The following is a 15,689-nucleotide window of genomic DNA, read 5'->3' as shown; positions in this document are numbered from 1 at the left end:
AAAACCCAGTGAATCCCAGCTTCCTGTTTGAGCATTTCCAGTGGGGTCCTCTGATGACAAGGGCTCCAGAGGACCAGGGTGGGACCTGTCATGTTCCTCTCCTGGCCCATCTCTACTTCACATGAGCCCCATCGTGTTCGCAGCAGCCCCTGACACAAACAGAGATGAAGGGCATAATGAGATTAGTCTTGAGGCGGAGCTTGCAGTGAGCTGAGATCCGGCCACTGCACTCCAGCCCGGGCTACAGAGCGAGACTCTGTCTCAAAAACAAAGGCAGGGTATTGACAGCCTGGGGTCAATTTTAGCTTCACCACCTCCCAGCTGTGTGACCTCAGCTGATTTGCATGACCTCTCTGAGCCTCGGCATCCCCACCCTGTAAAATGGGAATCCACACAGCATCCCCTACTGCAAAGGAGCAGGGAGGGGTGTGAGGGGATCGTGAGTGAAAAGCACAGAGCACAGCGTGGGCCCCAGTGAGCCCTGGTCCATAAGGTCTGCTAGTGTAATAATTATTCTCTCCGAGTGCTGCACAGGGTGGCCCCGGAGGCCTCAGTAGAAATAACAGAAGCTCCCGGCCCTTTACCCTGGTGATGATGGTCCTGACCACTCATTGTGGGAGGATGCTATGGGGCCAGGAAGGGATGGGGGTGCTAGAACTGCCCCGGACCCTGATGGGGCCAGGCTCCTGTGGGTAAGGCCCCTTCCCGGTGGCCCAGCCGGCTCTGCACCCACGCCCCAAGCCACCTGCAGGACCGCTTATCATCTTGGGACTGCTCCGAGCTGTTGAACATGCTGGCAAAGGCCAGCCTGGGGGCCACCTCGCGGGCGTTGATGACCTCAACTTTTCCTAGAAGGAGAAGCAGGTAGGCAGGCAGACCCATGCCGCGTCAGCCTGGGGAACACCCAGCTGTACCTTGGCCCAACCCACACCCCCTGCCCCTCTCCCTCGCCTCCCCCAAGGCACTCACGCATGGTGCTGTTGTAGATGGTGAAGAACAGGCTGCCCCCGATGCCCATGCTGTGGGCATTCATGAGCCACACACACAACAGGGCTGCAATGGCTGCATCCACCGCAGAGCCACCATCCTGCAGTGCATCCCTGCCATGTTGCACATAAAGATGTGAGAACCTGCAGGCTTCAATCCTGGCCCCACATTCACACCCTGCTGCCCACCTGCCTAAAGGAGGATGGAAGAGAAGTCCATTCAAGTTTGGTTTTTTTTTTTTTTTTGAGATGGAGTCTCACTCTGTTGCCAGGCTGGAGTGCAGTGGCACAATCTTGGTTCACTGCAACCTCCACCTCCCAGGTTCAAGTGATTCTTCTGCCTCAGCCTCCCAAGTAGCTGGGACTACAGGCACGTGCCACCACACCCAGCTAATTTTTGTATTTTTTAGTAGAGACGGGGCTTCACCTTGTTGGCCAGGATGGTCTCGATCTCTTGACCTCATGATCCGCCTGCCTTGGCCTCTTTTTTTTTTTTTCTTGAGACATAGTTTCTCTTTGTTGCTCAGATTGGAGTGCAGTGGGGTGACCTCAGATAACTATAGCCTCAATTTCCTGAGCTCAGTTGACCCTCCCATCTCAGCCTCCCAGGTAGCTGGGACTATGGGCACACACCACCATGCCTGGCTAATTTTTTCTGTTTGTTTTGCTTTTGGTGGCGATGGGGTTTTGCCATATTGCCGAGGCTGGTCGAGAACTCCTGGGCTCAAGTGATCCACCCACCTTAGCCTCTCAAAGGGCTGGCATTACAGGTGTGAGTCACTGCATCTGGCCTTTGTTTTATAAGACAGAGTCTCACTTTGTCACCCAGGATGAAGTGCAGTGGCATGGTCATGGCTCAATGCAGCCTTGACCTCCTGGGTCAAACAATCCTCCCACTTCAGCCTCCTGAGTAACTGGGACTACAGGTAAAAACCACCGTTCCTGGCAATTTTTTGTCTTTTTTGTAGAGACAGGGTCTCCCTATGTTGCCCAGGCTCATCTCGAACTCATGATCTAAAGCAATCCTATCACCCCAACCTCTCAAAGTCTGGGATTACAGTTCCTCTTTTTCTTTCTTTTTTTTTTTTCTGAGATGGAGTTTCACTCAGTCACCCAGGCTGGAATACAGTGGCATGATCTTAACTCACTGCAACCTCTGCCTCCTGGATTCAAGTGCCTCAACCTCCTAAGTAGCTGAGAATAAAGGCGCACGCCACCATGCCTGGCTAATTTTTTGTATTTGTAGTAGAGAAGAAGTTTCACCATGTTGGCCAGGCTGGTCTTGAACTCCTGACCTCAGGTGATCCACCCTCCACAGCCTCCCAAAGTGCTGGGATTACAGATATGAGCCACCTCACCAAGCCAGTTTCCTCTTTTTCAAGCAAACAAATGTACATGACTTTTGTAAGTGGGACAAAAAGGGAAATTGCTGTACTTTATTAATAACTTTTTTTTTTTTCTGGCTGGGGACGGTGGCTTGCACCTGTAATCTCAGCACTTTGGGAGGCCAAGATGGAGGATCACTTGAGGCCAGGAGTTCAAGACAAGCCTGGGCAATATAGTGAGACCTCATCTCTCCAAAACAGTCTTTTTTAATTAGTCAAGTATGATGCACGCCTGTAGTCCTAGTGACTTAGGAGGCTGAGGCGGGAAGATGGCTTAAGCCCAAGAGTTCAAGGCTGCAGTGAGCTATGATCATGCCACTGCACTCCAGTCTGGGCGACAGAACAAGACCCTGTCTCAGAAAATCAAAAACATAACATTTGTTCTGTTTAAGTCTTTAGGAGGGAACTGATCTTTGTATATGACATGAGATAGGAGTCTAAACAGTAGAGGCCAGGTGCCGTGGCTCACAGCTGTAATCCTAGTACTTTAGGAAGCTGAGGCGGGAGGATCACTTAAACCTGAGAGTTCGAGGCTGCAGTGGGCTATGATTGCTCCCCTACAATCCAGCCTGGGCAATAGAGTAAGACTCCACCTTTAAAAAAAAAGAAATAAGCTGGGTGTGATAGCTCACACCTGTAATCCCAACACTTTGGGAGGCCAAAGCAGGTGGCTTACCTGAGGTCAGGAGTTCGAGACCAGCCTGGCCAACATGGTGAAGCCCCGTCTCTACTAAAAGCACAAAAATTAGGCCAGACGCAGTGTCTCATGCCTGTAATCCTAGCACTTTGGGAGGTGGGGGGGTGAATCACGAAGTCAAAGGTTCAAGACCAGACTGGCCAACATAGTGAAACCCTGTCTCTACTAAAAATGCAAAAATTAGCCAGGCATGGTGGCACATGCCTGTAGTCCCAGGTACTTGGGAGGCTGAGACAGGAGACTCACTTGAACCTGGAAGGTCGAGGTTGCAGTGAGCTGAGATTGTACCACTGCACTCCATACTGGGTGACAGAGCAAGATTCCACCTCAGGGGAGAAACAAACAAACAAACACAAAAATTAGCTGAGCGTGGTGGCGCACACCTGTAATCCCAACTACTTGGGAGACTTAGGCATGAGACTTGCTTGAACTCAGGTGGCAGAGGTTGCAGTTAACTGAGATTTCACCACTGCACTCCAGCCTGGTGACAGACTGAGACTCCGTCTCAATAAATAAATAGAAATAAGTAAAAATAACAACCAAACAACAAAACAGAGGAGTTTCTTCAAAGAGACAGAGACTCTTAGAACTGATAAAAGGGGCCCTGTTGGGTTCTAGGAGACCCACACCCTGCTCTCGGGGTCACCGTTCTCTTCCCAGCGGCTACTGAGAGAGTCCAAGCAAAGCTTACATGTGGGGAAACTGAGTCTTAGAGGGGCAAAGGTATTGTCCAGGTCCACTTGCCTGGTTTCCAGGGCCCATGACCCCATGCCCTACCCTGATCACCTCCCAATCTCAGAGCAGTGCTTGGCATCTGCAGCCACGGCAGCCCTGGCGTACAATGGTTGTCAGGTTCCTTGGAGGCCAAGGGCAGCGAGAGACAGAGGCCGACAATGTCCATGGCCAGCAGGCCCAGCACCACTAATTTCTTCATGGCTCTGCTGCATCCACGGGGTAAGGAGCAGGGTCAGGCCCAGCCTCAGACACACCCACAACTGAGCCTAATCTAGGCTGAGCTGAGCAGCTTCCCAGGATGCAGCACAGAGAGGAGTATGAGGAAGAGGTAGACATGGCAGCCAGTCTGAAGTTACCCTGTTAATCCTCCAACCCAGCTTGATGGCTTTGTCGCCACAGCCCCAGAGCCACAAGGCTGAAACCAGAGCACAGCCCCAACTCCATTCACAGGCAGGAAACTGAAACTTAGACAAAAGGCATTTACTGAGGTCAGCTGGCCCCAGGAGGTCTGCAGGCCTGCAGATAAGCCCAGGACCCAGCCACCCCTGACTCTGCCAGTCCCCAGCATGGAGTCACTATCCCTGGGTATGAGAACGCACAGATCTCTGGGGTTTCCCCAGGCCTGTCTATACCCCGGACTGGATGCTTACCCACCCAGACCTGGAGTTGGAATCTATCTCCCACACCGTCTACCTGTGTGGTGCAGAGTTGAGAATTAGGAAAAAACACCCCTTCAGTAAGATTTAATAACCCCTACCTGCTGGAAACCTGTTGAAAGAACTATATGTATCCCTATATAGAGCTGAGAGGTGACAGGCACCCCTGGAGTTGGGCAATGACCCCTCACACAACTGGCCTTGTCCCACCCCAATCCACAGCCACAAACAGAGCCCAGGAGCCGGACAAGCATGGCCCAAGGACACAGGGTCCCCCAACCCCATCACAGCTCTGGCTCTACTCCAGAGCTGACGCCCACCGCCACTCAGGGCTGCCAGATCCTCCCAGGCCTCAGTTTCTCCATGCTGCACTCTTCCCTCTTAATTCCAAGAAGCCACAGCTGTCTCAAGGGCTTCTTTGCGTAAGTCAGGTGACTCCCCCCAGCCCTCCTCCACCCACCCGCACACCTCACTCAAACTCACTCATCAGTCAAGAAACAGAGGCCCCCGCCAGCCCAGACCCAGTCGGATAAAGAACCCAGGGCTCTGCCCACCTGTGGGATCCTTCTGCAGGGTGCGCCCACACGAGTCTCACCCCCTCGCTGAGCTGAATGAGGCCAGGTTTCAGCAGGAGACAGATTAGAACAAACGTTCCCTGGGAGATGGGGCCACAGACCTGGGGTGCAGCCAGATGCCCACACCAGGAGGGGCTGGAGATGTAAGCATCTGGGGCCCGACAAGGTCTGATGAGCCTAGATCATCTCTACAACCCCAGGGCAGGGGTGCCTCTCCTAACAGGCCCCCTCCCCAACTTGCAGGGCTACAGGCAGGGCTCTAGATGTCACTCCAAGGACCCTGGTCACCTGGGCTGAAGGGAGTCACATGATCCAGGAGGGTCCTTCCTCAACCCTCAATTTCAGGGGTCTGAGCAGATGGGCTGATGGAGGAACCCAGACAGTAGAAGCAGGGGGATGAGGCCCATCCATCCATCACACCCTCACCTACTCTGCCCCATTCAATGAGATGGGGTGGGTGCCCCCACAGGGCTGGCAGACCCAAGCCTCTCAGCCCTCAGATCGAGGCCCACACATGGTCTGCAGCCTGCCAGAGTTGTCACTCTTAGAAAGGCTCTCACTTAAATTCCTTCTTTCATTCCATCATTCATTCTTCCATCAAATCCTGGTCGCTCCACATTCTTCTCTCAAGGAGCCCTGACCTGGCTGGGCATGAGACAGTATGGTCACCCCAGGGGGAAGAGCCCTAGGGGAGGGGCAGACACTAGAACAGGGGCCTTGGGAATGTAGCCCAATCCAAGCTGGGATTGGATTTGGGGAGGACCTGACAGGCAGAAGGAACCACCTAACCCTGAAGGCTGGGAACTGGAAACTTTTCCAGGAAGTGAGGGCTACAGGGGACCTCTTGACCACCTTAGGCCCTTCCTGATCCCCGAGGTGTCAAGGCTGGAAAAGGAGGTGGCTGAGCTAAGACCTTCAAAGCCAAGTCAATCTGGACTTTGAGATCCCTGGTAGGCTGGTCAATGTGTCATGGGCCCAGTAACCTATTAAGCCTGGCTCACTCATTAAGACCGTGGTGGGTGCCTATTAGCAACTTGGCCGGCTTCAGGAGCTGAGCAGAGGGCAGAGGTCATGGGAAGAAGGGAGTGCTGATTGGGGCACTAGGTGGAGGCTGGCTGAGTTGGCTCTCTTGTGTCCTTGTTCCTTGAGGAGCCTTCCAGGACCAAGCTGGCCTCCAGCCAGGGGCAGCTGCCAACACAGCCCAGGGGTTGCCACCCCACCATCCTAGTGACTTTCATCTCCTTATCACCCCTGTGTACTGGCACCAGCAGCCCTTGGCCAAAGGGCCAGTCCACTGCCTGGCTCAGCATCCAGCCACACGGCCCCTCTGAGAAATGGGCCCACCGTGGCCTCCAAAGCCCTGTCTGTTTCAATGGGCTGGGATCTGCCCCACCTCTGTATCTGGGAAACCAAGTTCCTGGTGGGGCAAAAGGGAGCTCTTGGCATAGAAACCTGTAGCCTGAGAGGGGAAGGGACCTGCCCAAAGCCACTTGGCAAGACAGTGACCCATGACACCAGGAAGGCTGTGCAAACCACTTCCTGCAACTGGCGTCTCATTGAAGCCCCACCCTGCTGTCAGGTCCAGGAAACTGACCACACTGAGTACCAGGAATCACCCAGAAAACCTCGTGCCCTGAGTGGGCCATGGTGAGGGCCATGTTGCGGGGAATGGTGGGGGCAGTGCATGGGGGCGTGACATCCCAAACTGCAGTCATGAAGCTCACAATGAGTGAGTAATGCAGGATGGGTCCAGATGCCAGCTGTGCCTGGCCCATATTCCAGAACCGCTGGAACAACATCTCAGGGCCCCCTGGGAGCCAGAAACCCAATATTATCCAGGACATTTTATATCCCCTGGTGTCCTGCACCAAGGAGACACTTGGTAAACTGGCTAAATAGAACTGATTTCAAATCCAAGCATCACAGCATTCGAGTCAATATTAGGATCACAGGCCGGGCACGGTGGCTCAAGCTTGTAATCCCAGCACTTTGGGAGGCTGAGACGGGTGGATCGCAAGGTCAGGAGATCGAGACCATCCTGGCGAACATGATGAAGCTCCGTGTCTACTAAAAAAATACAAAAAACTAGCCGGGCGTGGTGGCGGTGCCTGTAGTCCCAGCTACTCAGGAGGCTGAGGCAGGAGAATGGCGTAAACCCGGGAGGCGGAGCTTGCAGTGAGCTGAGATCCGGCCACTGCACTCCAGCCTGGGTGACAGAGCGAGACTCCGTCTCAAAAAAAAAAAAAACAATTTGGATCACAGAATCTCAAATGTTTGGTCTCTGATATTCCAGCATCCCAGAAAGGTCAGCTTACATATCTTGCCCAGTGGGGAGCTCACTACCTCCAAAGACAGTGGGACTGTGTTTGGCTGGCAAGTTCTTCCCAACATTAAGCCCCAGTTTGCCTCTTTGTAGCACCTGCTGCAGGTTGCAGTAGTCCACCTGCTGCAGGTGGGCCTGACCTGAGATCCTACCCACTGTCTAAGGCCACAGAGCAGAGAAGCAGGGGCCACTCCAGATCCTGTACCTGGCCACAGCCTCTCTGAGCCACAAAGACCACACTGAAGGGATGGAATGAAGACTTCAGCTCAATGAAAGGGCGGGTGCCACTCAGTTGTGATGGAGGGTGGTCAGCACAGGCCAACTGTGGGCATGGACAGAGCTCCTGTGTCCCCAGAGCCTGCCCAACACCCCCAGTGCCATTTGCAGCATTTATTATTCCAGCACCCACCTTTGATGTGAGGACACAGGCTGGAGCACGGCCGAGTTCATGGGCCCTTCAGAATTGTCAGCTTGTGCATGCCTGGGAGCACCCAGCAGCAGGGCTGGCCCGGCACTTGATGGACCAAGTCCAACTCCCCAAACTCAGAGGTAGGACGGCAGAGGCATGGGCCCTAGAGTCCCTGGGTTCAAACAACCCCAGCCACTGATAGTGTGGGTATCGCAGTAGCCTTTCCCTTCCTGGCCTCAGTCTTCTACCTGAAGAACAGGGATAACTAGAACAGTTGCTGGGTGGATTCCCTGAGATGGCCATGTGCAGACTGTAGGAGGCACCTGCTGCTTTTGAGGCCTCACAGGGTCTCGCCAGGCCCCGACACCGGGCCTGTAGAAGCTTCTCTCCTGATGAGCAGCTCAGAGCAGGAGCCCAAAGGGGCCCCCTCCTGGCCGCCCTGTCCTCCCTGCCCAAGGCACCCTCCACAGGTAGTATTTATCACATCACCTGCTAATTATCTGCAGTGTCTCAAAGCTCCAAGGAGAGGTTGGGGGTGGAGGAAGACTGTCCATGTCCCAGTCCCGACACAATGCTATGGCCTGATCTCTAGGAGGGCCAACCTGCTCCTGTCTCAACAACTCCCTGGTGGCACATGCAAGCCCACCTGTTCGCCCACAGCCCCATGTGACTTCACTGATGGCAAAACGGTGCAGCACTTTCCACTCATGCCATGCTCTCACCTGGACTTTTGGGGACCTCCCCCTGCCTTGTAGCAGCACCTTCCCAATCTCCCTTGCTTCTTGGATGCTGGGCTCAGGAATGCTCTCACTGATGAGTCTGCACCTCCACTGGCTAATGTTTCAGACGCGCCAGGTGGACGTGCCCAAGCCTGAGTTAAGAAGCTGCCTCCCCAGACCTCCAACCGCCAGGGCAGCCAGTGTCTAGCCTGGGGAGGCTGCCCCTGCATCCTCACTGGTCCTGTCCAGTTGCTCCACCTCTATACCCCACTCCCAGCCTCACCTGATCCCCAGTCCCCATGGGGCCACCCCTCTCACCTGGAGACTCCCAATCACAGGTCCCAGCCCCCTGCTGTTTCCCTACTGCAGCCTGGGAACTCAGCAGGCAAATCTGAGCATTCCACTTCCCCACTGGGGAAAAAAGCACACCAAAGCCCCTTTGTCCTACCTTGCTGGTACCCACCCTTTCCTCTTTTTTTTTGGAATTGAACAGCTGGATATGAACCGTCCTTTCCTCTTGCTCCTTCCTGGTCTTTGGGACTTTGCACTGGCTCCATTGTCATGGCCTGAGGCACTCTTCAGACACCAATTACAATGCCACCTCCTCCTGAAGCCCTCCGGCACTGCACCTCACTCTGCAGGCTGGCTGCTACTGCTGCCTCCTCCACAAATATCCACAGTGCCCACTAATCTTCACTGAATGGATGGATGCAGCTGTCAGGTGGCTGTTTTTACTAAAATGCATCTTCTAGGACTTTACACTGAATCTACCTAGCCACCTGACAGCTGGCATCTCTAATCTTGTAATCCCAGCACTATGGGAGGACGAGGTGGGTGGATCACTTGAGACCAGGAGTTCAAGACTAGTCTAGGCAACATAGTGAGACCCTGTCTTTAATTTTTTAACTATTTTTTTTTTAAGGCCCAAGATGACAGGGTTTGGGGAGCTTCATGTGGAGGCTGACAGGAAGGGGAGCAAGAACTCATCCACGGCCAGGCGCAGTGTGGCTCATGCCTATAATCCTAGCACTTTGGGAGTGCGTGGTGGGTGGATGGATTGAGCCCAGGAGTTCACAACCAGCCTGGGCAACATAGAAAGACCCCATCTCTACAAAAGTAAAAAAATTAGCTGGGCATAGTGGCACATGCCTGTGGTCCTAGCTACTTGGGAGGCTGAGAGGGGAGGATCACTTGAGCATGGGAGGCAGAGGTTGCAGTGAGATAGTGCCACTGTACTCCAGCCTGGGCAACAAAACAAAACAAAACCCAACTAATCCACGTGTCCAACTCCACCAGGACAGAAACTTCTGTACTTGGGAGTCTTCCAGTCCTCACCTTATGTATCTCTTCATCTGACTGTTTATCTGTAGCCTTTATTTATTTTATCTTTTTTTTTTTTTTTGAGATGGAGTCTCTCTCTGTTGCCCAGGCTGGAGTGCAGAGGCATGATCTCAGTTCACTGCAACTTCTGCCTCCGGGGTTCAAGTGATTCTCCTGACTCAGCCTCCTGAGTAACTGGGATTACAGGCTCCTGCCACCACATCGAGCTAATTTTGTATTTTTAGTAGAGACGGGTTTCACCATGTTGGCCAGGCTGGTCTCCAGCTCCTGACCTCAAGTGATCCACGAGCCTTGACCTCCCAAAGTGCTGGGATTACAGGCGTGAGCCACCGTGCCCAGCCTATTTGTAGTTTTCAAAGTCTCCTTTGAGCTACTGACTTTAAGTGATGATAAAGTATGTCTGAGGAGAAAATAAAATAAAACATCCTTTGAAATAAACCGACAAACAGGTCTCCCTGAGTTGTGTGAGCTATTCTAGCAAATAATTGAACCCAAAGAGGGGGCTATAGGAACCCCAACTAGAAGCCGGTTAGTCAGATGATCCAAAGCCCAGTTGTGACTGGTGGGATGAGGGGTGGTCTTGTGGGACCAAGCCCTCAACCTGTGGTTCTGAGGCCATTTCCAGGTAGACAGCATGAGAAATTGAGTTGAATTGGAAGACACCAGCTGGCGTCAGCTCCAGAATTGATTCTTGCTGGGTGTGTGGGGAGAATCCACACATTTGGTCACAGAAGTCTTCTGTGATGATTGTTGTCTCGTGACAACAGAAGAAAACACAGTAGTTGTGTGTGTGTGTGTGTGTGTGTGTTGAGATGGAGTCTCACTCTATCACCGAGGCTGGAGTGTGGTGGTGCTATCTCAGCTCACTGAAACCTCTGCTTCCTGGGTTCAAGCGATTCTCCTGCCTCAGCCTCCTGAGTAGCTGGGACTACAGGCGCATGCCACCATACCCAGCTAATTTTTGTATTATTATTATTATTTTTTTTTTTTTAGTAGAGACGGGGTTTCACTATGTTGGCCAGGTTGGTCTCCAACTCCTGGCCTCAGGTGATCTGCCCACCTTGGCCTCCGAAAGACCTGGGATTACAAGCGGGAGCCACTGTGTCCAGCCAAAAAACACAGTTCAAATTCATTTTTCTTCACATGACCTTATTTGGAAATCGAGTCTGTACAGAAATAATTAGTTAAGATCATACGGGATTAGAAAGAGAACTAAATCCAGTAGCTAGACTTCTTACAAAGAGGCTGTGTGAGCTGGGCATGGTGGCACGCACGCGTAATCCCAGCTACTTGAGGGGCTGAGGCAGGAGGACTGCTTGGGCCCAGGAGTTGACCAGCCTGGGCAGCATAGTGAGACCCCATTGCAAAAATAAGGAAGGCCATGCGAAGGCCACACAGACACACAGGGTAGATGGTTTCAGAGACTGGAATGATGCAGCTACAGCTAAGGAAGCCCAAGTGTGGGGAAAAGAAAGAGAGATCAGACTGTTACTGTGTCTATGCAGAAAGAAGTAGACAGGGCCGGGCGTGGTGGCTCAAGCCTGTAATCCCAGCAATCCCAGCACTTTGAGAGGCCGAGACGGGTGGATCATGAGGTCAGGAGATCGAGACCATCCTGGCTAACACGGTGAAACCCCATCTCTACTAAAAAATACAAAAAACTAGCCGGGCGAGGTGGCGGTGCCTGTAGTCCCAGCTACTCGGGAGGCTGAGGCAGGAGAATGGCGTCAACTCGGGACACGGAGCTTGCAGTGAGCTGAGATCCGGCCACTGCACTCTAGCCTGGGCAGCAGAGCGAGACTCCGTCTCAAAAAAAAAAAAAAAAAAAGTAGACATAAGAGACTCCATTTTGTTCTGTACTAAGAAAAATTCTTCTGCCTTGAGATGCTGTTAATCTGTAACCCTACCCCCAACCCTGTGCTTGCAGAGACATGTGCTGTGTTTACTCAAGGTTTATTGGATTTAGGGCTATGCAGGATGTGCTTTGTTAAACAAGTGCCTGAAGGCAGTATGCTTGTTAAAAGTCATCACCATTCTCTAATCTCAGGTACCCAGGGACACAAACACTGGGGAAGGAAAGCCAGGTATTGTCCAAGGTTTCTCCCCATGTGATAGTCTGAAATATGGCCTCGTGGGAAGGGAAAGACCTGACCATCTCCCAGCCCGGCACCCATAAAGGGTCTGTGCTGAGGAGGATTAGTAAAAGAAGAAGGCCTCCTTGCAGTTGAGATAGAGGAAGGCATCTGTCTCCTGCTCGTCCCTGAGCAATGGAATGTCTTGGTGTAAAACTGGATTGTATGTTCTATTTACTGAGATAGGAGAAAATCGCCTTAGGATTGGAGGTGAGACGTGCTAGCCTGTGCTGGCAGCAATACTGCTCTTTAACGCACTTGGATGTTTATGTAGGTGCACATCAAAGCACAGCACATTTTTCTTAACCTTGTTTATGACACAGAGACATTTGTTCACATGTTCTCCTGCTGACCCTCTTCCCACTATTACCCTATTGTCCTGCCACATCCCCCTCTCCAAGATGGTAAAGTTAATGATCAATAAATACTGAGGGAACTCAGAGACCAGTGCCGGGGCAGGTCCTCTGTATGCTGAGCACCGGTCCCCTGGGCCCACTTTTCTTTCTCTCTACTTTGTGTCTCTTTCTTTTCTCAAGTCTCTCATTCCACCTGACGAGAACCACCCACAGGTGTAGAGGGGCTGGCCCCCTTGATCAAGGATTGCCAGGAGCCACCAGAAGCTGAAGAAGCAAGGAAGGATCTTCCCCTGGAGTCCTCAGAGGGAGCGTGCCTTGTCCTATACTTGGATTTCAGACTTCTAGCCTCCAGAACTATTCTGTTAATTTATTTTTTTCTTTTTTTTTCTTTTTTTTTTTTTTTGAGACGGAGTCTCGCTCTGTCGCCCAGGCTGGAGTGCAGTGGCCGAATCTCAGCTCACTGCAAGCTCCGTCTCCCGGGTTTACGCCATTCTCCTGCCTCAGCCTCCCGAGTAGCTGGGACTACAGGCGCCCGCCACGTCGCCCGGCTAGTTTTTTGTATTTTTTAGTAGAGACGGGGTTTCACCAGGTTAGCCGGGATGGTCTCGATCTCCTGACCTCGTGATCCGCCCGCCTCGGCCTCCCAAAGTGCTGGGATTACAGGCTTGAGCCACCGCGCCCGGCCTATTCTGTTACTTTAAGCCACAGAAGTGGGTTGTGTAATTTGCTATGGCAGGTCCTTACTCTGTCTATGGTTACACATCCAACAAGTGGCAGCCCAGGGGATTTGAATCCAGGCCCTGAGCCTATACCTGTGATCTCACCCCACCCTGCCAAGTTCTGCTGCCTACTACAGCCTCATGACAATTCCTGGCCCTGCAGAAGGTTGACAACCCATAACTGTAGAGCAAGCACAGGGTCATCCTGACTCCTTAGAGTATCCATCTGCTTCCTTCCTCCCAGTGAATGCCCCCCAAACCATTCTGTGTCCTTCTTTACAGTGGCTGCCGGGAGGCTCAGTGCCACCCAGCTACATGCTGAGGTTACATTAACCCTGAGCTGGCCTTTTTTCCTCCTAGGCTTGAAGAATACCACCAGGTGGGTAGAGAAGGGCCCAGAGGCAGTGCAAGGCCAGTTCCAGCCCTGGCTACAGCCCTCTACCAGCCCACTGAGCCAACTGGGACCTTGTGTTCCTGTCATTTGAACTGGGCTGCTGCATGGGTGGCAGAGGGCTTGAGACTCCAAAGGTGTGGCTGTCATCATTTCCTGTCTCCTAGCAGGTCCCACTTGGAGCCTAGTACATTCCCATCAGGGCCTGAGGTCTAGCTGTGTCCTCCCTACCTGATTCTCCAGCTCCCAACCTCTGACCTCACTGACTCCTAGGGATGGCAGGGCTACTCTAAAGGATCCAGGACAAGCCCGTGAGCTCCCACATCAGCTCTAGGAACTGAGAGGACAATATCGCAATCCCTCCACCCCCTGGGTCTCAACAAGCACAGCTCTGCTGCTCAGGGTAACCCCAGGGAGAGGGGCCAGCAGCCTTCCGTGTGGAACACATGGCTGGCGAGGTGGAATCACGCCCCCACGCCTGAGGGGATAGCTCTGCCTCTGGGGATTCCTGTTCAAGTCAGGTTAGGCCAGAAATTGTCTCCAAGAGCCCATTTACCCTAGGCGCCCTGCAAGCAGGCAGAGAAAAGCCCATCCAAGGATCTAGGCCCAGCCACCACCCTCCCTCTTTTGCTGGAAAAACGTCCTCTAGGAAACTCTCAGCCAGGGACACAGAGGGTGGGGGATGAGAGGCAGGGGCTGGGGCAGTTCTCTGCCTTCCACAGGACTCTAAGCTCTGGACACTCCCCCATACCACTGCCTAGGTTGCCCCTTTCATGGCTCGAGGTTCAGCCCTCCATCCCCTCCTCCCTCCCCTCCCCCTGCCCAGTCTTCTCACATTCGAGGGGACAGTTTCCAGGCCTGGCTCAGTCTCTGGGAGGATATGGTCAGGATCTGGGAGCCCTCCCAGCTCTGGCTCCAGCCCTGAGGCTGCAGGGGAAGGGGAGGAGGGCTTACCAGCTGCCTGCTCTGGGCAGGGGGTCTAGGAGGTCCCTGGGGCACTGGGGCTGCTGCTTAAAGCTCTGACCCACTTCAGTCACCACTTCAGCAACAGCACCTTGGCCCTGGGGGAGGGCAGGCAAAGCCGTCATGCAGGTTTGCCAAGGAGGAAACCTGTGGTGCCAAGGTGGCCCCAGGACAATACTGGCTGTACTGAAGCGGGAGGAGAGGCTGTTATGTCCAGCTGGCAGGTGCCAGGAGAGAAGGGGATATGGGCACAGGCCCAACAGGGGTTGGGGGTCCGTGGATGGTCAAGAGCTAAGACATCCTGCTGTCCTCTGCCTTGTCTCAGGGACCCAGCCCCACAGGATGACAGATCCAAAAGAAGGAACCTTGAATCTTCATAGGGTAATTAACACACACACACACACACACACACACACACACACGGGAGCTTGGCTGTCATCCCTCACTATAGGCCCTTGGACAGTGCTCAGCCCTTCCTGCACAACAGGTACCCATCCTCACAGGCTAGACACATGCTCCTTGCTTGGGGAAGTGGGGACTGCAGATCAGTGCCTCAAACATTGTGAGGATCCCAGAGCTGGGATTGGGGCTGCAGGGGCCCAGCAGGCCTCCAACAGAGACCTAGATTTCTGCTGAGGGAACCCTGGGAAGTGGGATACTCCTTGAGCTGGGTGGGTCTGTACCTCACCCTGGTCCTCAGAGGAACCAGGGCCCCCACCTCACCCTGCCTGCCCCCCACCCCCCACCCCACCTCTTGTCAGGGAGGAAGACTGAAGCCAGTGGCAGATACAGCCCGCCTGCTGCCAGCCTGCCTAGAGCTGGGCTTAACGGTTAACCTCACTCTTCATCCGGTTTATTCCCCAGGCTGGAGTCAGAGGTGGGGGCTTGCCCCAAATCAAGAAGCAGGTGGCAGTAAATATTTGCCAGTGCAGGAGTGCCCATGCAGTGTGAGCAGGTCCTACACCACAACTGCCAGCTGCAGGGAAGTTTCCTTTTTTCTTTCTTTTTTTTGAGATGGAGTCTCGCTCTGTCACCCAGGCTGGAGTGCAATAGTGCCATCTCGGCTCACCGCAACCTCCGCCTCCCAGGTTCAAGCGATTCTCCAGCCTCAGCCTCCTCAGTAGCTGGGATTACAGGCGCCCGCCACCACGCCGGGCTAATTTCTTGTATTTTCAGTAAAAACTGGGTTTCACCATGTTAGCCAGGCTGGTCGAACTCCTGACCTTGGGTTCCGCCTGCCTCGGCCCCCTAAAGTGCTGGGATTACAGGCATGAGCCATGGCGCCCGGCCTAATTTTTGTAT

At 53.4% G+C, this 15,689-nt stretch overlaps 1 protein-coding gene across 1 annotated transcript; it reads right to left on the bottom strand.

Annotated features, from left to right (window-relative positions):
* Positions 1-651: 651 nt before the first annotated feature.
* Positions 652-14,512, bottom strand: LOC117088960 (glutathione hydrolase 1 proenzyme-like). The gene is made up of 4 exons (XM_033219941.1): positions 14,379-14,512; positions 8,256-8,390; positions 970-1,100; positions 652-848 (listed from the first exon to the last, which is right to left on the bottom strand). Exons 1-4 carry the CDS (start codon positions 14,510-14,512, stop codon positions 652-654), a joined length of 597 nt encoding a protein of 198 aa, XP_033075832.1.
* Positions 14,513-15,689: the final 1,177 nt, after the last annotated feature.

This window comes from Trachypithecus francoisi, unplaced genomic scaffold (assembly GCF_009764315.1).
Source record: "Trachypithecus francoisi isolate TF-2019V2 unplaced genomic scaffold, Tfra_2.0 Contig00787, whole genome shotgun sequence".
Taxonomy (NCBI): Eukaryota; Metazoa; Chordata; class Mammalia; order Primates; family Cercopithecidae; genus Trachypithecus; species Trachypithecus francoisi.
The sequence above is the reverse complement of the archived record's forward strand: the minus strand, read 5'-3'. Positions and strand labels throughout refer to the sequence as shown.